Source organism: Ischnura elegans (genome assembly GCF_921293095.1).
Source record: "Ischnura elegans chromosome 13 unlocalized genomic scaffold, ioIscEleg1.1 SUPER_13_unloc_1, whole genome shotgun sequence".
Lineage (NCBI taxonomy): Eukaryota > Metazoa > Arthropoda > Insecta > Odonata > Coenagrionidae > Ischnura > Ischnura elegans.
The window spans coordinates 15,649,798-15,675,383 of record NW_025791657.1 but is presented as its reverse complement, the minus strand read 5'-3'; the positions used below and the strand labels follow the sequence as shown (position 1 = coordinate 15,675,383).

Genomic DNA, 25,586 nt, shown 5'->3' with positions numbered 1-25,586 from the left:
AACTATTTTTGAGTGATATTTCTTGAAAACTATTGTCTCAATCAATAAACTTTTTTTATATTCATTTCAATTCTAACCACTGAATAATGGTTTTTTGTAAAATTCATGGGGGGTTAAACAGTGGGGGTTCATCCAGTGAAAACCAGTGGACCTGTGATGCCTCGATAAGTTTTCCTGGCATTAATCAGTTCTTGGTGGACGTGTCTTGTCCACAAGTTCAAGCAATTTTTGTGGTCATTTTCCCACAGAGGATGTGGCATTTTTTAGTGTTCCCCCCCCCCAAAATTTCTGGTACCCCTCCCCCCCCAGAAATTCTTCGAACTTCCTCGAACTTCCTCCGAACTTATCCGCAGAACTTCTCCCGCCAAGAACTTTTCGCGCTAAGGTTTTTTCGCGCAAAGGATTTTTCGCGCAAAACGCCTGTAGCAAAACCCTGTCTCGCAAAATCCTGTCTCCGGAAAATGCTGCCTCCGGAAAGCAGCATCCGAAAGCCAGCACCGGAAGCCAGCACCGAAGCCAACACCGAACCCAGCACCGAACCCAGCCTACCTGCAATCCAAGACTTATATAGGACTACTGCGGAGGAATACTTACTCCTTGGCAAGCAAGGGGAAATCGGTGCTAAGGCCTTAGTATTGTACTTGGAGTGAGAAGTTTTACCATTGTCCTATCACAACTCTCTCTCCCTCCAACACCTCACCCCAGTATCTCCCTCCCCTCCAGGTGTTCCAATGAACTGATTCCTCTGATGTCTCCAACCCAGAAGTTGAGGGGAAAATTCTGAGTGCTGTGCTGTTGTCTCAAAACCAGGGAATGCTGATTTTGTGGAGCGGCCGTTCTATGCAGAGTGGCGCCGTAGTTGAATTCGCCTGCCTACCCCTCCACTCCCTGGAAGAATCCCTCCCCTCAAATCCTGGCTTTTCCTGAATAGGAGAGCCCTCTTTCTGATCGTGACCTGCTGGGAGTCACATGTCTTGTGAGGCATGAGATTTTTAGAGCAATTTTCTGCTGGTATTTAGCTGGTAATGTTTCCTTTGGGATCATGAATTTACTATCATTGTTTTCTGTATTACTTCTGATTTTTTGAATACTCTACTTTGAATAGATATCGTACGGTAATAACTCGTAAATTATTTTTGGCTACCTTTTTCTTGTGAGCTGTTTTTCTTGTTTGTGGAGTCTTTCCCTGATCCAGCATGTGACCGACGGTTGGAGTATTTCCCTTGTCTGGACTTACGTGAAAAATCAACCAGATTTTACGACGTAACGTCACACCTTTTTGAACGGCGTTCCTCGATCTAGAAAGAGAACACTACATTATTAAAAATCGTAATTCATTTATTGCCTAGAGAATAACGTATCAATGTTAAAATATCGAATTACATTTTTAATGACAGGAGAAAAGCTGTCTTCCTCCTCCATCTCTCTCATCTCGGTGCTGCAGGCCACTATCGAATTTGTCCCTGAGGGAATAATTTGAATTCCAAGTTTGGCAAGACCTTTGATTAATATCTTTTTGTTAGTCTGCCATAACGGTCCAAATATGTACCTCACATAGTCCTCTGGGTATCTCGATACTCCCTTGCCGTGTAAGAAAGTTACAAATTTTGCACATGATTCTACTTTATCCCGCCCCAGGGAGTAGCAAATGTGTTTGTGAGCAGCCATTATGTGCCGTGCGATGTGTGTCTTCATACGCCTCCCGCACACGGGGCATGGTTTCAAGGCCCCCACTGTGTCCAGAGCCATTCTATTCGATATGCATCTGCTCCTGCTAGGCAGATTTGAGCAAGTTCTCGGTACCACCAAACCCTGGTGTCCGTCCGCCTCTCTCGGAGATTTATCACCAGTAGAGATTACGAAATCCGTGGCGGAGTCATCCCTTCGCTCAACATGAGGGATATCCTTTTCAACGTTCTCAGTCAAGTCCTCCTCACTCTGAGATTCTTCGTCAGGTGAGGGAACAAAATTCAAGTCAGAGACATCTCTAGATACTACAGAGGGCCTTGCATTATTGCCGTTATTTTTGGTTGGGCCACATTTCTTTCGGTAAATAAGTTCAGGATTTATAACCACCTCCGTTCCACATGCATCAACTCCTGCAACCCTCACATTTGAATTAGTCTGAAAATCAGTCTGGTTTTGGACGTGTTCAGTTATTTTCTTATCATTCCGTTGGCTTTCCTGTCTTTTTTTTCCTTCTTCGCCTTCTTTTTTGCTTTCTTGTCATCGTTGGCTGCTCCGTTTTCCTCGGCTTCAGAAATCCTTTCTGAATCTTTTTTCTTCTTTTCTTTGCGAGACTTTTTCTTCTTTTCACTCTTCTTGTCGGCCTTGGCATCTCTAATCGTAATGTCTTCCGGCTTCTCCTCCCGTTCACATTTTTCGTTGCGATCCTTCGTCATTTTCTTCTTATTATCGGATTGATGACGTTTTCCGTCCGTCATGTCATCAAATTTACGTTTTTTCGTGTCCGAAGCGTGAGGTGGAATGACTTCCGAATCTGTGCTCCCCTTGTCTGCCTTTGCATCTCCAATCGTAATTTCTTCCAGCTTCTCCTCCCCCTCACCTTTTACTTTACGGTCCTTTCTCATTTTTCTCTTATCATCGGATAGAGAACATTTTCCTACGGTCATGTCATCGAACTCACTTTTCCTAGTGTCCAAAGCGTGAGGCGGACTGACCTCTGAATCTGTGGCGTCTCCCTTCACCCGTTTATATTTAAAAAAAAACGTTTCATAAACCAGTGTAACTTTTAAAGCGACTAGTTACATTGTTTTTATTAAAAGAATGCGAATTCTCAATACACACCAAACAAATAAACACGCACAATTAGCAACATCTAATCACCTAGATAAGTCATGAAAGAAATAAGTGAACAAAATCGCCCAATCAGTCATCAAAGAAATAAGTGAACAAAATCGCACAATCACCTTGAAGACACCAGACGAATTTAATATAATTAAATTTTACCGTCTTTATAGCACTGAATATTTTTGAAAATAATAACAAGTACATTTTTAGATATCAATTCAAAATATGACCACAATTATAAGATCAATCAAATAAGTCCAACACATTTGGCCTAACAGCGGTCGATCTTTAGCGGTCGATAAGTCCGTTTTACAATTATGAAGAAGCGATACTGTCTGTGATTCCCGAAGCAAAATTAAGTTAATATTCAGCTTGTCGACAAAATTATGAATGGAGTAAATCTAAATTTCGTACCAAATGAATAAATATAAGCATGTCATTCCACTCTTATCCGTCCGAAGGGTTAACGCGGTGATAACTTTTACGGGAGTCACTAGCAATGCAAAATCGTACGAAGGATCCACAGAGAAAATCACTCGCATGACCGGGATTTGAAACCGGATCCCCCGATTTCCATCAGAGTGCTTTAGCCAGTTAAGCTACCGAGGCGTCATTCTACATATATTCTAGAATTATTCATATCCACAAGGAAGAATGACGCCTCGGTAGGATAACTGGCTAAACCACTCGACCGGAAATCGTGGAATGCGGGTTCGAATCCCGGTCAAGGCGAATGATTTCTTCGAAAAGTAAAAAACTTTGCAATTTCCATTAGAGGCAATGACATTTGATGAAATCAATTGAATACCTACGTTACCATCATACGAATTGATCGAAGAAATGGTATCAAAATTAACTTATTACTGCGAATTTTTGAACTCATGAGCACCCAGACTTGCATAAAAACGAAAATTTTTAAGCAACATTTTCGTCAAGAGTTATGCATATAAATATAAATACGACATACCCTGATTATTTAATATGGATAAAGACTGTTAGAATCGTTATGTGGGCACTTGTGCTTTTCGAAATTTGAAATACGACCACAAATAGAGAAAAACGGATGCATATTTTAATACACTACAAAGGTATGTTAAGTCGTTAGTAAATTTAAAACATTTAAAACGCCGTTGGAAATAAATTTCCGTGCTTTGTATATGCTATAGTTTTCAACGTTTCATGTCGCATTGTGAGAGGGCATTTTAAAATATTCAACCGGCTCAGAGAAATATCATTTTTAAGTAAGGCCAGCGATGTATGATCAATGCCGTGAGTCAAACTTGTATGACCTAACACAGTTCCTGTTTTTAAGTCCAGTTTCGATCATAATGCAGCGACATTTTATGTATTTTTCGTTCCAAAGTTATATAACTATTGCAGTAGTAAAAAGCTACATTGATGCCCTTTTTCTACACTGCGTACCAGACGAATAAATATTACGGGATCGTTCAACTCCTATCGGTCGTATAGGACGGACTTGGCCAAATTCTAGGCCTTCGTTGATAAACGTGTGTCCACTGGCATTTGGATGCAGAAAATGTTACTTCGCCAAAGTTTTATAAGTGGCGTGGCGGAGTGGCGGGCCTTATATATCCCCTTTGATCCATTAACTACGTTATACCCCGTGTAAGGCTGTCATTTTGAAGTTAAATTTGAACAACATATACAAACATTAACGACGTAAGAAAATCATGAACGTATCTTGGCTCCTTTTCAATGGAAAACGCCTTAAGATTTATTACTTATATTCTTAAATATCTCCGAGATAAGAAACATAATCAACAAAACTATTATTTATTAGTTACAGGTTCTTTTATTAGACGAGAAACTTTCTTCGACCGCCATGAAGGTTTATATCCTTCAATGAACGGTAACAACAAATGTTTCAAACTAATAAAATATTCACATTATCATCATGAAAGATGATCGGAGAAATGATATAATTATCATCTTAAGGCCATTGCACAGTTGTAAACTATTAAGTACCCACACGGTCATAAAATTCAATTATGTTATCCAAAATTTTTGTCAAGAGTAATTTGAGTCAATAGAAATATCAGTTATTCTATTCTTTCAATATAGATATAGCCTCTAAAAAATAGCAAAATATGGCAAGAATTATGAGATCCATCTAATAAGTCCAACACAATTGACTTACCAGCGGTCGATCTCATAAGTCCGGTTTCCAATTATGAAGAGGCGATATTGTCTTTGATTCCAGATGCAAAATCACGATAATATTCCGCTTGTCGACAAAATTATGATTGGAGTGAATCTACATTTCCTACCAAATGAATAAATATAAGCATGCCATTCCACTCCTATCCGTCCGAAGGCTTAGACTTGGCCCAAGTATTCTAATGCCTTTGACTTCAGGCATTCGAGCGCAGGGAGTCTGATTTTGCTGAATTCAATTTAATCTAACATCAGTACAATTACTCTATCATGTTGGACAAACCTAAGGTCCTTTTCTTAAAAAAATCAATCGACGGAAGAAAATGCAAGCTTGTTATTTACAAGGCTGAACCCGAGAATTAAGGATAACCAATATATAATGAGTCTTTTAACCCTATTCCGTGTTCGGGCGTACATATAGTCATTGCAAATCAAAGATTTCTTAGTGGAGAGTTGAAACGGAAATATCTGGAAACCGTCGTATTTATTATGGGCCGATAGAATACTTATCAAAGAAAAATCTAGCTCTCAATACGCTTTATGATATCGAAGCTTTTTAGTATGGCCTAGTTAATGATGGTAGATGGTAGAAAAGTTTCAGAAACGAATACAAAACCTTAATTAGAAAACATGTAATAAACGACGCCATAATCAGCTAAAGCGCGTCTTAAAGTTTGCAACTTTTAAGAACCTACAGAGTATAGATATACCTTTTTATGTAAAACACTAATCGAGTGAAGTATATTTACATTTAAAAATCATGTAATTGTTTCATCGCCATATTAGTAACTGCATTTTCAAAATCTCAGAGGCAAGTAAAGTAGATTAAAAACACAAAGCTTTCTCGTAATAGAGAACATAGGTATGTCGGTCGTATGTTACTTGAAAATAATATAAACAACCACAAGAAATAATTTTCTGTATTTTGAATATGTTAAAGAATTCAACTTCTAATGTGAAAACTGGGTGGGACATTCAAAATATTTAACCAATTCTGAAAAAATATCAGTTCAGAAAAACACCTTAAGATTCATAATTTATACTCTTACATATCTCCGTTCAGGTACAGAAAAATTATTAACCAAACAACTATTTATTCACTACGGGATAATTACCAAAGAAGAAACATTCTTCGACAGGCAAAAACCTTTGCAATTTCTATGAGAGGCAATGACATTTGATGAAATCTATTGAATACCTATGTTACCGTCACACGAATTGATCGAAGAAATGGTAGCAAAATTAGCCTACGGCCACTACGAAGTTTCGAACTCATTAGCACCCAGACTTGCATAAAAATGAAGATTGTTAACCAACCTTTTCGTCTAGAATAATGCATATAAATAGACATACCACATACCCTGATTATTCAATATTGATCTAGACTTTAAGAATCGCTATGCCTGCATTTGTGCTTTTTCGTATTTTCAAAAAATAAACTTACATTGTAAATTATTTTCTGTGGACGCTGGTGCACTGGAAAACTTCCTGTTTTAAAGTCGGGACTGCAATACGATGATTCAATATTAATTAATTTTTCCGATACATAATTACATAACTAACCCACCAAACGAAAACAATATTGATGCAGTTAATCTACATTGAGCACAAGATGATTAAATATTGAGGGGTCGTTCAACTCATATTCGTCCGAAAGGCTGCAATTGGGTCAATTCTTTCGCCGTAGATTTGCAATGTGTTTGAATCCAGCCATTTTTTTAATTAAGTTAAAGTGTTAAAATTTCCAGTTTTTTCATTAAGGGTGTTCTATACCTCCACGAAAAACGGCTCTGCAGACTTCAGGTTGCTCGCCATTTGCTCGCTTATTATACACTCTGGAGAGAACTTGTTTTGGATATGGTTTAAGCTAAGATTATTGTTCTCGGCAAGCGAAAAAAAAATATTTGAAAAGCATTTGTTAATTAGTTATTGGCGCTGAAAAACACAATAAAACGTCTGTTTTCTCGATGTAATTCTACCACGTAGAAAGCGCGATTTGAATTTTTTTTCCGGGAAATGAGAACATTCTTCCTTTTTCTTGGAAATAAGATACGTTTCATTAATGTGATCTTTGTAATAACCACGCTATAGCCCAATTTCCCGAGCGTGTTTTCTCAACGTCAAGCGCCTACGATCTTTTCTTCCATGGCGCTGCTGTATGACCCCCCACTCTCGGTGAAAGAGCTTCTCACCCCACAGCAGTCTCTCTCACTACCTCCCCTCCATCGTCTCTTGGGTCCCCTCCATCTGTTTTTTTTCCTCTATGCTTTCCTCGACCTAAGAAGCCCGTCTGACCCAGCAGGCCAACAGTTTTCTTTTCGTTATTATCCGAAGCCCTGTGTTCTTGTGTTGCGAGCGGCATGTTTGAAACGGGGCTAGCGCGAGTTTTCAAGTTTTCTGTTCTTATGCATGGAAAGTGAAAGGAAATCAAAGAGGAAGCATATCTTATGTGGGAAGGTGGAAAAGAAGTACTAGGAATAATGGTGAATATATAAATCCTTTTGAAGTGTGCTTCATTAATAATAGTTTGTATATCTTCAGACACGTATTTTCATCAACGTAAAATCTGTTAAACGTGATGCAGCTAATAAATAGACTATCAAATTATTTAAACCATTTTAGTCATTACAAACCTGCAACAATAGATGTTATTTACACTGCAGAAGGAGAAACTGCTTTTAAGTAAGTACCTCTCGATAATGTCTATGACTATAATATATTAATTTTCTGTAACCAAGCATTGAAAATAAATTGAATATAGAGAATATACTGCACATTATCAATTAGATTCTAGGTTACACCATTGCCTTTTAAGTTGCCCTTTAAGCTAAATATATAAGAAAATCCTACGAAAGTACCTATTTTTCACATTTTTAAAATCACGATTTATTTGATTAAATATTCTTGAACCCTTATTTAGTTCGGTTGTCCTAAAGAAAGTAGACGTGATAGAAAATATCTGAGCCGAGATTTGGAAACAGAACGAAAAGCACCTCAAGGATCATCCGACAACATCTCTAGGATAGAAAAGAGTTTTTTGTTGACCAGTGTATTTAGAGTAGTAATTCCTGATGCTCAAAATCGCTCCTCGCCATTGCTGCCTTGCAGATTACGTCTTGCGAATATTTATCCTGTAAATTTTCAGGGACGAGAAAATGAGGAAGTGGAGATGGGCTTTCAGTGAATTTTATCACGAGTGCCGGAGTAGGAGAGGAGAAGGAAAGGAAATGAGGGTTAGAGCGAGATAGCGGGTAAAAGTAAGGCACTATTCCTAGGGATATCAAATGCGCCATCATTGTAGAGAGGAGTACGAAATACGTTCGAGCCTCGGTTCGAGGCAGGCAAATTCACCGTCACGACCTTGGTGGCTGAAAAAAGACCGTATTTGAATTTCCCTCGTCTCTTTCCAAGGATTATATACTGTTAGAAAGGGAAGCCATTCTCCTGCGAAGCGATGGTAGCGGCACAAACTTTGTTGGGATACTTTTTTCCCCCATAGTACATGTCAAACTAAGTTGCTCGTATTCGAGAAAGACTCTTCACACTCGTTGCAAGAAAACAGTTTCTCTCCCGTGTGCGTGCGTACATGTCTAACTAAGTTGCTCTTAATCGAGAAAGACTTTTCACACTCGTTGCATGAAAAAGGCCTTTCTCCTGTGTGAGTACGTACGTGAGCGTAGAGACTGCCTTTCCTAGAGAAGGACTTACTGCACACCTTACATATAAAAGGCTTCTCTCCGGTATGTGTTCGCAAGTGACTGTCGAGAATACTCTTCTGATTGAAACACATGCGGCAAATGCTACAAGGATACGGTTTATCCCCCGTGTGCGTACGAATATGTCTAACTAAGTGGTTCTTAATCGGGAAAGACTTTTCACACTCATTGCATGAAAAAGGCCTCTCTCCCGTGTGTGTTCGCATGTGACTTTTGAGATTACCCTTCCGAGTGAAAGATTTCTGGCAGATTCTGCACGAGTGGGGTTTCTCTCCCGTGTGCGTGCGTACATGTCTAACTAAGTCCCTCTTATTCCAGAAAGACTTTTCACACTCGTTGCATAAATAGGGACTTTCTCCTCTGTGAGTACGTACATGAGCGTAGAGATTGTTTTTCCTAGAGAAGGACTTACCGCACACCTTACACATAAAAGGCGTTTCTACTGCGTGTGTCAGTGCGTGACTCTTGAAATGACCTCTATGAGTGAAAGACTTGCTGCAAGTGCCACAAGAATACGTTTTTCCTCCTGCGTGTGTAAGTTTGTGTAGGGTGAGGTCCCTTTTCTGAGTGAAGGACTCAGTGCACTCGCTGCATGAATATGGTCTCTCTTCCTCTCTCGGACCCACGTGATTGCGTACATTTCTAACGCTAGATGACTCTGAAGATAAACGCTGTGAAGTTGATTTCTCTCCTACTGTGAAACTTCTCGTCAATCGTCTTATGTTTTTCTCATCCCCTTTTCCTCCACTAATTTCCTTCATGAGCACATTTTCTTTTTGCATAGGCTCTAGTCTTTTCCTATCCAGCCCACTTAAAGCCTTTGAGATGGTAGGCTCGCAAGAACTAATGTGTCCGCTTGATGGAAGTGCTTCCAGAGACACATCTACGATTGATGATTCTGCTGCAGCATCAAAATTACGAGCAACAAAATGAATTTTCATGTGTTTCATTAGCTCCTTTTTGTTGTTGAACACATCTCTGCAGTTAAAACAATTATATGAATCTTCGTTTGAACTGTAACTATTCCATGGATTTTCGATCAAGCAATTAAGTACCTCGTTGTTGCCTCCCATGATGGTCTCACAGCCACTTCTGTCATTTCTACTTATTCTGATAAATGTTAGGTTATGCGAGGTATTTGGTGCATCACAACCACTTCTCTCCCCAACAACAGCCATTGCGGGTCCACATCTGCTGCTTTTAAGTGATTCAATGTCTTTGGTATTACATTGTCTGTCATCAGGAATTGAGCAACTTGATATCTTATCAGAGTCAGAAGCACCACATTTTTCCAAGTTTTCATCTATCAGATTTTTCTCTCTCTCTTCATGGGAAGATCCAGCGTTGGAATCAATTTGTGTCACCAAAGGTGTGGGACCAATGCATTTATTAATTGAATGATTCCTTAGATTTCCTTCTGCAAGCAGATATGAAGTGGATGTTGTTTGCTCGGCAGCCAGGACCCCTAGAAGAAAATTTCAAATAGCAACTAACACAGTCAAATATGAAATTTAAGACTACAACATCTTCCATACAAAATCCATTGAATGGACGGAAAAATGCACAAACAGGTGGTACAAAAGCTGCCCAAGTTGGACTTGAATAGAGACTCAATGTAAATGAATGGAGGGGAAAAGAACACATAGCATAAAAATGACGAGGGCAACAGGGGTGTAGTAGAACAAAAAAGACTAAATCATGGGTTAAAATGAAACGTATACAAATAATTAAGCACAAACATACGCACCACACGTATAACTTCCAATTGCAGAAAAAGAATAAAATTAGACCCCTTTCAGAATTGGTCCTTAAAAAAGGGAAAAATATTTTTCTTTTCAATCGAATATTTAATGATTGGTGAATATTTTCTAAATTAAAAAGGTTCCTAACAATGGCAATCACATTAAATTTTGTGGTACCACAGATGAGTAGTACGAAAAATTAGTTTGAAATTTTCCTGGATTAGTTTTCATAGAGGTAATTAAAAATTTAAAGATAAAAGCAATGAATAAACAGCCAAAAGAAACTCCCTTGAGTGAAATATACCCAACTTTCATGAGATAAGCAATGGTTTGGAGCGGCACCGGGGGCAGATATTCCAAGTATGGCACGCAAGCCTGAGCTCTTATTTGTGTGGAGATAGTAGCATTTCCACTCTTTTTCAGTATATGCAGTTAAATCATTTCCCAAGCTTTCTTCTGCGGAAAACCAGTTCTTATAACTTTAGAAGATATTTAATGAACCTTTAAAATGCCAAGGGCAATCAAAGCAGAAATTTTCAATAATTAGTAAAAAAAAACACCACAGGCTGCCATCTTGTATTACGTCCTGCAGTATAGTTTTCGCACAGAATTGGTCCGTTAGATCGACGTCAATTTTCGTTGTTGTAGGATGTAACCATTTCAGATTTATTTTGGCTATCCCTTTCAGCATCAATGGCATAGTTGTTATGCATTTTAGAAAGAATAAGGACTAATTTATTATTTTGGGTCCGTATGACATTATCTTACAATTCTTCTGTGAACTAAAGAGAGATAAATCCCCTGCTTTGCTTTTGCAAGGGAAAATTTCTCTCCAAATTCACCTATTTCTTTTTTTTGCACCAACGTAGGTCTTCTTCATTCAGCAATTATTTTGGCTAAGGGAACAATAGATTTTTCTTCCCTGCTGTTCATTATATACATTGATGAACTCTGCTCCCGCATTAGCAGTAAAATAGGTTTATTTGCTGACGACCCTGTCATCTATCGCGAAATTAGTGATCACTCTGACTATGAAATTCTATCATTGGACTGAAACAACGTTAATTTGTGGAGCCAAGAGATGGCACTCGAACTTAATCTGAGCAAATGCACGACGGTAAATTTCTTGTGGAATTCGTACAACTATAACCAAGTTTATGCAGCGGATGGTGTTAACATAGTGGCAACATACGAAGTGCCCTACCTGGGAGTTACGATAACTTTGAACCTATTGTGGGGAACACACATAAGAAATATTTGTGGCATAGCCCTGAAGAAATTAGGATTTGTCAAGCGTATTGTGGGAAGATTTTCAGATGAGATAGTAAATATAGGTGGTATTTGCACTCGTCCGACCGCACCTCGATAATGCAAAGAGCGTATGGAATCCAGCAAAGAAAGACTTAATCAGCGAGCTGAAAAAATACTAAGGAAGGCAGTGTGGTTCGCCAAAAACCGCTACCTTTGTACAGAAAGCATTACCCAGATGTTATTTGAATTGGACTGGGAGCCACTGGAGACTCGAAGGCTGTATGCTAGGCTTAAATTTCTTGAACAGTTGGGAATGGATTTCTTTAAAAGCGACACGGAGGACAAAATACTAGAGCCCTACTATATTTCCAGGTCCGATAGAAGCGATAAATTAAGAGTTGTTTTGCGGAACGGGTAGATATGAGAATTCATTTTTCCCCCGAGTCGTGAAGGATTTTAATAAACGCTAGTCCTAATTCCCATAGAGCATCTCCTTTTTATGTAAGAACAACGGAAGTCCTAACACCCCCTACCTCACGCCTTTCAGGGTATTATGCAGATTGAATGTAGAATCATTTGATTGATATCAAGAATTTGGCTGTTTCTTCGCCATACTGATTTCATATCTGGAGCATACCTCTAAATTTAATATTATGTCAACCATATTTTCTCCTCCAAGGAAGCTTCTTGCCTAGTTGTCAGTAAAACCTAACAAAGCACCATTGCTAATACCAAGGACATAAGGGTGAACAGGAATGCACTCATTAAAAGATTTTCGCTAATTTTCCCACGAATTTTAAATGGTCAAAAAGCAAAGCTAATTTTTTGCCCTCATTTGACCAAGTTCCATGTTAACATTTTCCATCAACCCTGAAATTTACTTTTCATACTCAATTCTCAAATAAAATGCTCCATTCTGGCTTTTTATGTATATAATTTTGAGGATTCGCACATCCCCCTTTTTCACCGGCATTTCTGGAAAAAAGGTGTGTAGATACTACGAGTAATTTTTTTCTTTCAATAAACTAGTCTCCAAGCTTGGTTGAAGCAAGGCAGCATTCTTTTTCTTCATCTGATATGACTCTTTTACTACCAAAAATGCCAAATAGAGAAGATGAAGAAAAAATTCTTAGCCTTAAATAAAAATTCTTAAAATTAAAAAAACTCTAAGTGACAGTTACATACCCAACAGTTTCAGTGAAACTAAAATATTTTGTTAGGGAAGACCATTAAAAACGATACAGATGACTACAAATAAAGTAAGAACATATAACACTTCTCCCATATTCAATTGCCTTTTAAAATAAAGACAACAGGAAATATGGATGGATGACTAATTCAGGCTCTTCATCCTTTTGAATCAGTCAAAATAAGGCCGATTTCAGAAGAGAAAACTTTTCACATTCCAACATTCTCCGCATGGCACAAGGAAATCCAGAGTTTCCTCATCTGAAAGCGGTCTGAATTTCACGACCAGTTCATGCTGTTGATGGTGCAGTGCCTGGCTGGATAGAAATGGGCGCAGTGGAGAACACGGTGTCATTTGACTCGTTTGAAGGCATCTGTACATACATTAGGTTATATGAAAGCACGGCACCGTGCCATATGAAAGTAGCTTTAGCCTTATCTGTATACAGCTATTTGTAGCCCTTGAAAGCACTCACTCACTGCTTCCATTGCAGACTCATGGGCTGCTGTCAAATTCTCAATAATTGCTCTTGTCACAGTAAAAGTTGGCTAAATAAAAGCATAAACATATACATCCTCCACATTAACATCAATCCCTCCAAGTATAGAGTTATTTGCAACCTGTAAGAGTACTCACCAAATGCAGACTCATGGGCAGTAGTTGAACTCTCAAATGGGTCCTCATCCACACTTAAAGTAGGCTGGAAGTAGTCATCAAGATATTAATCATGCATGAATAGAGATTAAGGACTTTTTTTTGAAAGGATTGATTTAAACTTTTTCATAAACCACATTACATCAAAATTTGGAATTCCTCAGAAATTTTTTCCTTACAAAATAAAAATATTTTCAACACTTCAGGGAATCAAATTTTATTCCATTTTTTTTCAACGTGTAAACGGACTTTTCTTTATGTTCCGCCTGCATTGTAATATTATCTTCAAAAGATAACTCTGCAATGGATGTAATTTAGTTCATGTGATACCATATAATAATTAAGGTTTCTTTCGCAACGAATGAACCAAAATAATGCAATGGAAACTAGGCATCTGTGTAAAAAATGGGATACAATCTGACGCTGCTATATTGCAGAAAAAGATTTCCACACAGAAAACTAAATTTTTCAGTGATAATCATGGAAACAATGATGAAAAGCAGGCATTTGTAAAATTTTGCACAATGACAAGTACAAACAAATGATGAAAAAAGTGCTGCATGTGAATGTTGAACCTAATGCCTCCAGATAGTAGCCAAACACCATAACCACCACACTACCACTGCTACTTGAAAGGAGACAATTTCTAGGGGAATATATTAGATATATAAATGCTGAACTGCATTCCACTTTTAAAACCATTGGTTATAAAACCCAATATGGGAGGAGATTTGTAGACAGCTCCCTATGAGCTACAACACTACAGAGTTTGATTGAAATGTGACACCTGATTTTCTTAATGAGCTATGAATTATCAGTCCTCGGATTTCATATTGTAAAATAAACATCTTCATGAGGCATGATTTATTGGTCGCAGGATATTTTATAGTAAAATAAATATCATATTGATATTTTATTTATTGGTACCAAGATTTAACATAGAAAAATATAAGTCAAGAAAACTACAACAATTAAATACAAAATAAAGTGGAAAAAATGACTTATTTTGAGATAAGAATATGTACTTCTTTCAGTTATATGTAACTTTGAATCGAATGGGTAAGACTGCCTGTAAATACTCGTGCGTAAGCCTAACTAACAAGGGGAGACCACGAACCATACTCCACCTTTTTCATTGCCGTATTTTTATGGCCTTCGGAATGGTAAACACATCTCTGAACTAGTAGTGGTTCTGTTTTATGGGCCTTAGTTTGGCTGCAATTCATTAATTTTTGTGCGGTACTCTTTACAAGCCGCCTATAGATCCATAATATCTTACCTCTTAGCAGACGGGTCAGGTGGGGTAGTGGTAGCGTTTCAGGCTACCACACAGGAGACCAGGGCTTCATCATGGCTATATATTTGGTTGTCTTCATCGTGATCATACGGTGCCACCTTTTTCAATACTTTTAATAGGGGTGTTTACCTCAAACGAAATTACCCATTCAAGTAGATGCTAACCGTGAGTTTTGGCTAAAAATTCATATTGGTGAAAAAATTTCTGCAATAGGTACATTACAATTTCTTTTGTGCTCGGTTGAAATTTCTGCGCTCTTGAAATGGCCAGTTTCCGCGGGAAGTCAGCCTCGAATGGCTCTGACATCACACACAGCTACTTCGCTGACTGCATGCTTTCAGTGAACGCCGTTAGCCAAGCCGTACTTGAATTTGTGGATGCCGTGGTGAGAAATGCCTTCGGATTGTGGTTTTGTGAGGGCTAATTCTAATACTGCGCCTAATATGAGCTAAGTGCCTGATACTCATTTTTCATTTTCAATATATAGTGGTCTAGGTAAGAAAAAATCTAAATACGCAGAATTTAAATGTAATGATGACATTTTAAGCACTCTGGAAATTCAAGTAGTCAAATGTGCGAGGTTAAAGTTAATGCATATTAACTATGATAACACTGTAAAATATATTAATTGTACTTATGAGTATATTTTGTATCAAATACTTAATTTTGTTACCATTTACTTGGCCTTGGCTGGCTTCCATTTTTATTTGAATTATACCCTAATAAACACTGAAGTGGTTCACGAGGGATACATTTCATATTATATCAACAATCCCTGGCACACAATGCTCGTTTATTTTAAGTTTGAAAGGCTTTTGATAATTTCTAGCCTATAAAAACTATGGCGACTAAAGGGAACTAATATCATAAAATAATGAATCATGTTCCTCTCAAATTCATCTGCATTGTAACATAGAATTGCGAATTGTTGTCAATATTTATTCTTGTGAAGATTACTGAAAGGCCTCTTGCACACGCACCGATTTTGGATAGCCAGTAATATACCAGCCGTCACCATGCCTACGGCAACTATCGTACGCTTTCGGAGCATTTGAGCTGACCAGCCTATTCCACACTTTTTGCTTAGCCTTTTAAGGGTTAAATTTTTAATAGAAAAGCGCTGAAACTGCCGCCGGTATCCCCTCCATGTGTACTTTTAATTAAGACCGTAAAAAAAATTGGTGAACAACCCTATTGCAACAAGCATAGACATGAGACTATTTTTTTATCATCATAATAGCATTTAGGTATTTAAGCAGTGTCATTTTAAACAAGGAGATACGAGGACTACACTAACAAGGGTTGGTGTGCGCCAAAATATTAATTTTTTCATTGCTTATACTGATCAACTTCCTCATTAAAAATTAAAACCACTCCTGGGAGAGCACATGCAATTACAAGCTCCCAGCGATTAACAACATGCGTACAGACATAATTAATAAGAACATAAAAGGATTATAAAATGCCATGTTTCTCAAACACTTATAATTCACTTTACTCCAAAGGGAGTTTACTAACACAGTACCTATGTGCTAAAAGAACCATTCCAAAATATAATTTCAACTAATAAATAGGGTGAAATAAAAGTTGATGGCCCAGGACCAGGCATGCTGGCATAAAAAAATACGTCAATCCTCGAAAACCAAGGATTTCAACATTGTACATATATTCTGGGCTAGAATGGTCTCGCGTATTCCTACAATGTGCTTTAACTGTCTATATTGTGAGTTTTCAAAGTTTGAGGTATTGAAGCTAATTTTTTAAGATCAGGAAGAGGAACCCAACACATATGGCGTATAAATTATGCCACGCGACCAGCCGTGTACCACCTGTATACATCTGTATCACCTATAAATGTACAAGATTTAACTACTTTATAGAAATAAAGTTTAATTTAAACAAAAATCAGGTGTTATCATGTATGCACATAACGTGGGCAAAGTATGCCATTCTCCTGGTTGGGTAGAAATAACAGTCGCACCTTCTAGAGGGTTAAAAGCAACAAACAATTACACCAAATGTGTCTTGTGCTCGCCGCTTCCCAAAATATTTCATGGCCCTTCCATTACAATAACAAAGGCCCACCAACAAATGTCATTTCTTAAAAAAAGCAACTGTTATAGGCCCCCATTTATCTTTCGGTATGTTTTTGAGGATAAATAGTAGCAAGTGGAGCCTTCACTTCTCTGTGTTGAAAATGACACTGCTTCAATACCTAAACACCATTATGATGATAAAAATATAGTCTCATGTCTATGTTGGTTGCAATTAAAATTAATGAAAAAGATGATGCGGTATGGTCACAATGACGACAACAAAATATATAGCCATGACAAAGCCCCGAGCCCTGGTCCCCTGAGTGGTAGCCATAATCGCAACCACTACCCCACCTGACCCGTATGCTGAGTAGTGCCATATTTTGGAAGTATACGTGGCTTGTGAAAAGAACCACATGAAAATTAATTAAGTACAGCCAATCTAATGCCCATTCAACAGAACCACTACTAGTTCAGGGATGTGTTCACCATTCCGAAGGCCATAAAAAATACGGCATTGAAAAAGGCAGAGCAAGTTTCATTATCTCCCCTTGTAAGATGAATGGAATCTGAAGAAGGGTCGCTATACTTCCAATAAACAGTACCACTAGGAATCCAGACTCCTGCATTGCAGTAATACGGCTCTCTGTTATTCAACACAGGGAAAAAAGTGGAGCTTGGTCTCTTATAAAGCTACAGCTTTAGGTCATTTGCATCTCACCCCCCTCCCTTGTGATGAAGGCAAACAAGTAGGCCACTTGCTGAGGTACCAATAAAAGTAGCATAAACGTGCCACTCACTGTTAGCTAGTGGCCAATACATTTCCCCTTCCTTTTGTGCGCTATTGAACGATAACCAGTTACTAACAAGTATCTATATAAGGCACTTGACACAAAAATAATGGGTAGCTTCTGAAAATCACAGGTATTTTATGTCATCATTTGAATACATAACAGCAACCACATGAAACACTATGGGCCACCGAGGAGCCCCACGTCCCCACTGGAGGGCTAATAAGGTTTAGTTTATCCGTCCCAGGATTTTATATAGTAAAATATAAGGAAAGAAAACTAAAACAAAAAGGTACAACATAAATAGGAAAAAAACAGCTTTATTAAGATGAGAAAACATATTCGAGCAATTAGTAACTTTGAATCAAATGGGTTACCTTTAAAGCTGTGTAAAAATCAAAATGTCCTAGCAGTTTCTATGATTGACATTTTTACCCAATTTATCCTTCAACAATTAATTAAATTCCACACGTACCTGGGCATTCTCCTTGGGAGATGGTTCCTCCTTTGTCCCGACCAGCGTCCAGTCCAGGTCTGCCACCATGGCTCCCCTGCACTGAGCTTCCACCTTTTCGTCTTGGGAAGCAGATAAAGTATTGAGCTGCAAAATAAACCCCAATCATCATCATTGAGATACAGAAAAATGGAAAATCTTTCGAGAATTCCTCACACGAATAAAATTAAAGTTAGTTTTAAATGGATATATTCTTCACTACCCTGCAAGCTACCTCAAGGTAATTAATGTTAGGAATGTATAATTATGTTGTTAAATTTACCACTTCACTATGCTCCTATTTCTTCTTAATTTCATTACAAAATCCTCGCAAAAGCTACTTGCAGATCCTCAAGGCAATGGTTTCTGGAGATGTAAAACTCCAGATATAACCTTATTCAAAACAGAAACTCATTTTAAGGGAGAAATTTCTATGAGAGTCCACAGCACAAATGTAATAACACACATTCATGGAAAATTAATAGGGTCAATAATGGAGGATAACTTAAGTGTATTTTGGCTTGTAATTTAGTTTAGAGACCAATATAATAGTTTTAAAATTTTGACAAATAAAAATACCTAACTCAGGCAAGATAAAATGGAAAACCATTCTGAGTAAACAAAAAAGAGAAATCTGTGGATATACTCCTTATACAATAAAGGTAGTACAGCTTCAATGGGAAGATATGAAGGTTCATTTACTCTGCATGGACAATTAATAAGTAGGGATAGGAAAATTTCGCGGTTTCAAATTTTGTAGATTTAGCAAAAAAGTGTCCTTATAGAGGAAGTTACAAAATACCACAAAGTGACTGGGGAAATGGCTTTTAAACTCAAAAAATATCGCGAATTATGTCAAAAAACACAAATTTTTATTTTTTTGGGGAAAATGGTTGAAACTATCATTTCAAAAACAAGAAAACGCAATACATTGCACGGAATGTTTTCAATTCGATTAAAATGAACACAAGTGCAAGTATTCCTTAGGTACATGGAAGACAGCAGTTCCTCGTAGCATGACTAATGTTACGATACAATTGCGGGATGATGGCTTTGTGTGTTTTTAATTTGCAGCCACACAATGCAATAGACAGCGGATCTCCCATCTTTACTCTGAAGGAATAACTGTCTATTTGCTCTCAAAGTCAAACAATGGAAGAGCAGCATGCATCGTAGCCGGCCACTAAGACCATTGGAGCACAACACAATTTATCAGAGGTGCAGTTTACATGGCTAAACGTTTCCCTGTAAATGTTAAACAGTGTTTTTTGTTCAAACATTGGTTATATAACCCCATGTGGGAGTAGGTTTGTGGTCAGCACACGACACACTAGAGCACTATAATGTTTTATTGAAATCTGAGACCTTCTTTCTGAACACTCACCTAGTTACCTTCGATTCTTGGAATACTTAATTTAGCACTTGCATAGTAGGGAACTACATGCAATTTGCTCGTCTTCCTTTTACCTCTCACTAAACAAGAGATTTTTTAACTACTCCAAACAGAAAAGACAAAACTCTCAGGTAACTCCACAAATGCCATTGAAAACTAATTAACCTTTTTGTGCCAACCGTCTGGTTGACCCAACGGGCAATATCATACACGGAATATCTGACATTGGATATAGCTGTCATGGAATTTTCAAAGCAGATGACTGGGAAGGGAAGTGACTGCTGATGCAGCCATTGTCGGATGCATTCAGGCCCAGCCTGTCACTCCACTTACCGAGACATTTGGGCCACTCCTCGGCAATTATGCCCCACCCTCCCCATATTACACTTTTTTTGTACTTTCAAATGAATTCTTTGTTCTGTTTTATGCATAAAAAACTTTTAAATGAAATTCTATCATTAAAAATGATAGAAATCGGAAAAAAGTCTTAGTACCTTTAGTTTACTAACTTTGTTGTCATTAACACTAAAAATTTGTTTAAATTCGACAATGCTATAAAAAAATTAGTAATTAATTTGTAAGAGTAAATTTTAGGAAAAAACACATACCATGTTTTAAATACCGAGGTAACTCCACCCCAACAAGGAGCTTAGCACAGACAAACGTCAAATATTCTTAATCTGCTTGTAGCATGGAAAACATTTTCGTATTGTAGGCACTGGTAGGAAAGGGTTGATGCTTTTGTCAAAGCACCATATCACATGACCTTAAACGGCTTCTTGTTGGGTTGACGCCATCCTTTAACTATTGCATTAGATGCTTTTTTGAAAGACTGGAAAGTTAGAAAACAACATCGAGATACCTAGAAGCTTCCAGGGACAAAATAACTGAAGAGGGATTTAAAAAAAGAATGATCAAATAATAATTTAAGTAAAGTCCACTACCTTGCAGTATCTAACTTTCTAAAAATAAACTCTGATTGCTTCATCAATACTGAGATAATTAGAGTACAATCATGCAGGCTAGTAAACAATTACACAGTATTGAAAAATAGCATTGCAAAAATTTATAAATAACCTGCGAGATTACCCCATTAACAAAAACCTTTTCCAGCACAGACATTTGGGTTATTGAAAAGGAAGGTACTATACAAGCATTTTAGATGAAAGTAAAAAGCTATAGAGATAAGGATGGCAACGATTAATCGTTTAACCCAAATAATTGATTTTTCTCTTTCGATTAATCAAACAACAATAAGTAACCAATTAATTGAATGATTAATGTACTTTAATAAAATTACTAAAAATAATCAAGAATCAGAAAGAATCAACAATTAATTTTTTTTTTAATTTAAACTATGGCTTCATATTACGTATTTCATTTTGTTAGGAATGAGCCTGGGAAAGTATCGACATTTCTTAAAGAAAAAGTGCTTTCGGAATTTAACCGACGATTTAGCCAAGCTGAAATTATATTTCTGCCGGCTCTGGCAACTTCTTCGTTTCACGATCTATGTAATATCCAAATACAGTAACCTGAGAAGGAAACTTAACAGCCTTGAATTCATTAACCCACCACTTGCTGAATTCCACTCTGTAGTCCACAAGCTATAAAAATGAAAAAAAAATATATTTCGAACATTAACAAACAAAGGAAAAGAGATTAATTTCTCATTCCCCGATTTAATAAGATACATTCTCCAATCCTTAAGCTGTAGCGTTGGACTTTATTCGGGATTGCCACCGGTTAAGGCTCTCCATCTCTGCCGACGTTTCGATGGCCGAGTCGTCCATCGTCATCAGGGCTTGTCTTTGCGTTGAGTGATCCCACTTATATAGTATGAGCTCCAGATCAGGTGACTCGTGATTGGTCCGCCTTTTACCGCCTTTTTTCCCGGGCTTCGCTGACGTATTTAACCACCGGTTTCCAGGAATTGCTTAGGGCGTAACCAGCATCACGGTTCATGGTGTTAGTCGTCGTCCGAAATAAAATAGCTTCCTTGGTCAGCCTTTCCCAGAATCTGTCCACACGGCACAGGACCTTCGTGTTCTCCCAGCGAATGGCATGGTCGTGTGATATGCTGTGCTCAGACACGGCGGATTTTTCGGGTTGGCCGAGCCTGAAATGCCGCTGGTGTTCCTTCATCCTGGTGGCGATAGTCCTTCCTGTCTCACCGACCTACACCTGGCCGCATTCGCATGGAATCTGGTAGACCCCTGGTGTCATGAGGCCGCAGGGGTCCTTGGCCGTCACTAGTTGGTTTCTAAGTTTTGCAGGTGGGCGAAAATAGGTATTAATATCATACCTCTAGAGTATTCTAGCTATTTTGCATGAGACGGTCGAGACGAAAGGAACGCCAGCAAATGCTATTGGTTTTTCTCCTTCTTCTTAGGTGGCGGTGTTGTGGTTGGTGAAGGCGCTTGTCAGGGCCTTGGAAATGTCTCTTCCGTGGTGGCCATTCTGCCGGAAGGTCTTCTTCAGATGAAGTAACTCCTTGGGGAGATTCTCTGAGTCACAAATTGATTCAGCCCGATGGATAAGGGTGGACATGACTGCTGCCTTATGGGAAGGATGGTGATGACTTCGACCGTTAAGATAGAGGTCGGTGTGGGCCGGCTTCCGATACACGCTATGTCCTAATCTTCCATTTCCCTTCCGATAGATGATTATGTCAAGGAAGGTTATCCTGTTGTCTTTTTCCGTCTCCATGGTGAACTCTATATTGGGGTGCTGGGTATTCATATGATCTAAAAATTGGTTGAGCGTATCCGGTCCGTGTGGCCAAACGATGAAAGTATCATCAACGTACCGGAAAAAAACATTTCGGCCGCAGGGAGGCGGTGGCGAGAGCCTTTTCCTCGAAGTCCTCCATGAAGAAGTTTGCAATTAGCGGGGAGAGTGGTGATCCCATGGCGACTCCATCGGCTTGCTCGTAGCATTCTCCGTCGTACTTGTAATATGTAGTCGTTAATGCGTGATGAAAAAGTTTCACCGTGTCACTTTCAAACTTGGACTCCAGCAGTCTCAGCGTATCCCGTAGAGACACTCAGTGGTGAACAGAGACACTACGTCAAGACTTATCATTATGTCGTCTTCACCAAGTTGAAAATCTGCAAGGGCCTTCACGAACTCTGATGAATTCTTGATGTGGTGATCACAGTTGCCTACATGCGGTGATAAGATGTTCGTGAGAAATTTCGCCAGGTAATAGGTGGGTGATCCAATGGCGCTCACGATTGGCCTCAGAGGCACGCCATCCTTGTGGATCTTTGGCAGGCCGTAAAGTCTTGGAGGTGCGGGTGCTGGAGGATGCAGATTCTTGGCGGTGTCCGTGGGGAGGCCGCAACTCTTGATCAATGCGATCGTTTTCCGGGTGACGCAGTCTGTGGGATCGCGGTGAATTTTCCTGTATGCCTGGTCCCGTAGAATATCCAGTATCTTTTGGTGGTTATCTTCAGAGTTCATCAGGACGGTAGCGTTTACCTTGTCAGCTGGCAAAACTTTGATCGCCTTGTTCCTCTGTAGCGCACGAATGGCGGCTTGCTCGCTTCTGCTGATGTTTGCTTTCGGTAATTTGGCCCTCTTCAGGGCCATGGAAATTTCAGCCCTCACCTCTTCCGCTAGGTCAACGGGAAGTTTTCTTACGGCAAGTTCGACACCAGCAATAGTATCACAATATGGTATGTACCTCGGAGCTGGAGCGAAGTTGAGTCCCTTGGATAGGTCTGAGATGGTGGGCTCCTCAATACTCTGGTCCACCAATTAACCGAATAACTAGGGGCACCTATTCAATTAATCAAATGATTGATCAATCAATTAATACAAGGGTCTCCAAAATATAGCCTGCGGAGGGCATTCATCTGTCCCATGCACTCGCTGCAAGTAGCGCGCGATTCACACTCGCCTAGCTCTGTGAGACGCCACTAGGAGCATTGCAGCGCTGTACTGCCCATCAAAGTTGCCTTCAACTGTTCGTAAATAAGAAATACGCCACGGGATTCTTCAGTAGACGTTGGCATCGAAAACATCAACTTGGAATGTGGCCCTCGTGGCCTAGTAAATTAATAGTGTGTCCCATCAGACTTATGCAACATAGAGCACACAAAACCTCATTGGAAAATGATTTATATCTTTCAGTCAAAACGATCAACATTTTTCAGATAAGATATACATTTCTCTCCTTGACCTTGGCAATAAGAGCCACAAAGTCACTCTGAGGTACTTACCTATTTTGTAATATGAACACTCCTCAAAAAAACCAATTAAAACTATATCATCTTTTTTTCAGCATAATAAATCACTTTAGAATTTGGCTTCCAAGAAGGTAATTCATTGTGTAGAATAGATTAGCATTATAAGTACCCAGCATGGGTATCACCAGATAAATACAGCATGAGAGCTGTTGGCTGGTGCCTACGGCCGTTTAATACCAATTCACATCATACAATGGTGCCTATCATACAATCTGCTCAATAGAAGCTATTTCGAAAGCATGGCTGGGCCAAGCTATTTGATCAATGTGCAACATAAATAAACGTTTCTGATAACTTTTCACATTAATCATGTTCACTAAGTGTATGTAATTTGTTATTTTAAAAAATCCAGGTGAGGGAATTAAACTGAAATGCCATAAAAATGAACAACCACCATCATTAAATTCATGACTAACGATTCCATGATCGCCCTATTTTCTACCAATGCAACTGATACCTCAGAAGAATATCTACATGAATGATATTGTTGCCAATGGCTCTCGGGAGCAGCTGTGTGTTCCACTTTGCCAAGCGAGCTGTTGAGTCCATTGCAGGTCACATCATCACATGGCGAATGATATTGTGCAAAAATGCACAAAACAAAATGTGTGTCATGCGATTAGCTTAAAATCAAAAGGTTAGATGCACCTGTGCCAATTTTTAGGAGCCGATGCTTCTCACCTATCATTTATTTTTGCAACAAAAAGCTGTGAATGGCAGAATTTGTGAATGGGACTGGAGCTCTCATTAAGCTGACATACACAGAGCTGTGAAGGCACCCTTACTCTCATTATCTCTTCAGGTTGTCAACAGGTACAGTTACACAGTCAAAGTTTCTTTCATTTACTAAACTTAAAGTTTGTTATTTCTAACAATCATCACTTCATATATTATTTCTTAATATTAATTAATAGATTTTTATGATTACCAAGAATATTTCAAGAATACCTTTGCAGTGTCACCTTCCTCAGGAGATGGTCCCTTCTTGGCCTCAATAAGCTTCCAGTCGAGGCCTGTCAGGACGACTCCCCTGCCCTCATCATCCACCTCTTTGCCTCCAGAGGCCATTGAGGTCTGGGGTAGCAAGAGAATCCACAACCAGAATTATAAAAGACAGAGATACAGAAATATAAAAATTATAATCATTACGAGTTAGTCACAGGAAGAAACTTCAATTTCAGCATTTCAGCACTCATCTGCATACTATACCACACACAGCCTTGAGGAAAGTAGTGCTAAGAATTTTATATTCTGTAAATTACGTTTGCAAGTTTGTCACAAAGGTATCTTTGTTATAGGTCTAACGCATCTTTTTTTTTTCAATACAAAATCTCTGAAATAATCCACAGAGCAATAGACCAAGGTGTTGTTACCACCAAATACCACGTTATTAATAATGATATATTGCGTACGGAGATCCTTTTCATGAGATAAAAATGCCACTACGTAGGCATTAAGATTTACAAAATACATACATTGGCAATATCAGAGAAAAAAATTAAGTGCATTTAAGGCTATCATTTAGTTCATTATCATCCATTTCAGTAATTTAAAATAACGTAGGCAAGCAAGATTAAGTGATAATAAATTTATACGTGATGATGATAAATCAGATGAACTGTGAATGTAATCAGAAAGAGAGGATGGAGGAAGAAAAAACGAACTTTCTGAAACCCCTGAAAGGAAGATGGGACAATTAATTGGCCATATCATGAGATTCGATAGCCAGATAAAGATCATATTCTAAGCACAGGTGGACATGGAGAAAGGTAATGGATGGTCCTA

At 38.6% G+C, this 25,586-nt stretch overlaps 2 protein-coding genes across 2 annotated transcripts in view; both read right to left on the bottom strand.

The window, feature by feature from the left end:
* Positions 1–2,156: 2,156 nt before the first annotated feature.
* On the bottom strand, positions 2,157–2,633 carry LOC124172110 (protein PXR1-like). Its single transcript, XM_046551516.1, has one exon. The coding sequence runs from the start codon at positions 2,631–2,633 to the stop codon at positions 2,157–2,159; it is 477 nt and encodes a 158-aa protein (XP_046407472.1).
* A 5,794-nt stretch (positions 2,634–8,427) lies between these two features.
* Positions 8,428–25,586, bottom strand: part of LOC124172301 (zinc finger protein 3 homolog) — a 28,108-nt gene continuing 10,949 nt past the window's right edge. Inside the window, exons 6-9 of the mRNA XM_046551742.1 lie at positions 24,750–24,875; positions 18,138–18,263; positions 13,521–13,584; positions 8,428–10,167 (exon numbers count right to left, since the gene is read on the bottom strand). Of these exons, the coding sequence (XP_046407698.1) occupies positions 8,492–10,167; positions 13,521–13,584; positions 18,138–18,263; positions 24,750–24,875 (1,992 nt within the window). The 3' untranslated portion in view covers positions 8,428–8,491. The remainder of the gene's footprint in view (positions 10,168–13,520; positions 13,585–18,137; positions 18,264–24,749; positions 24,876–25,586) is intronic.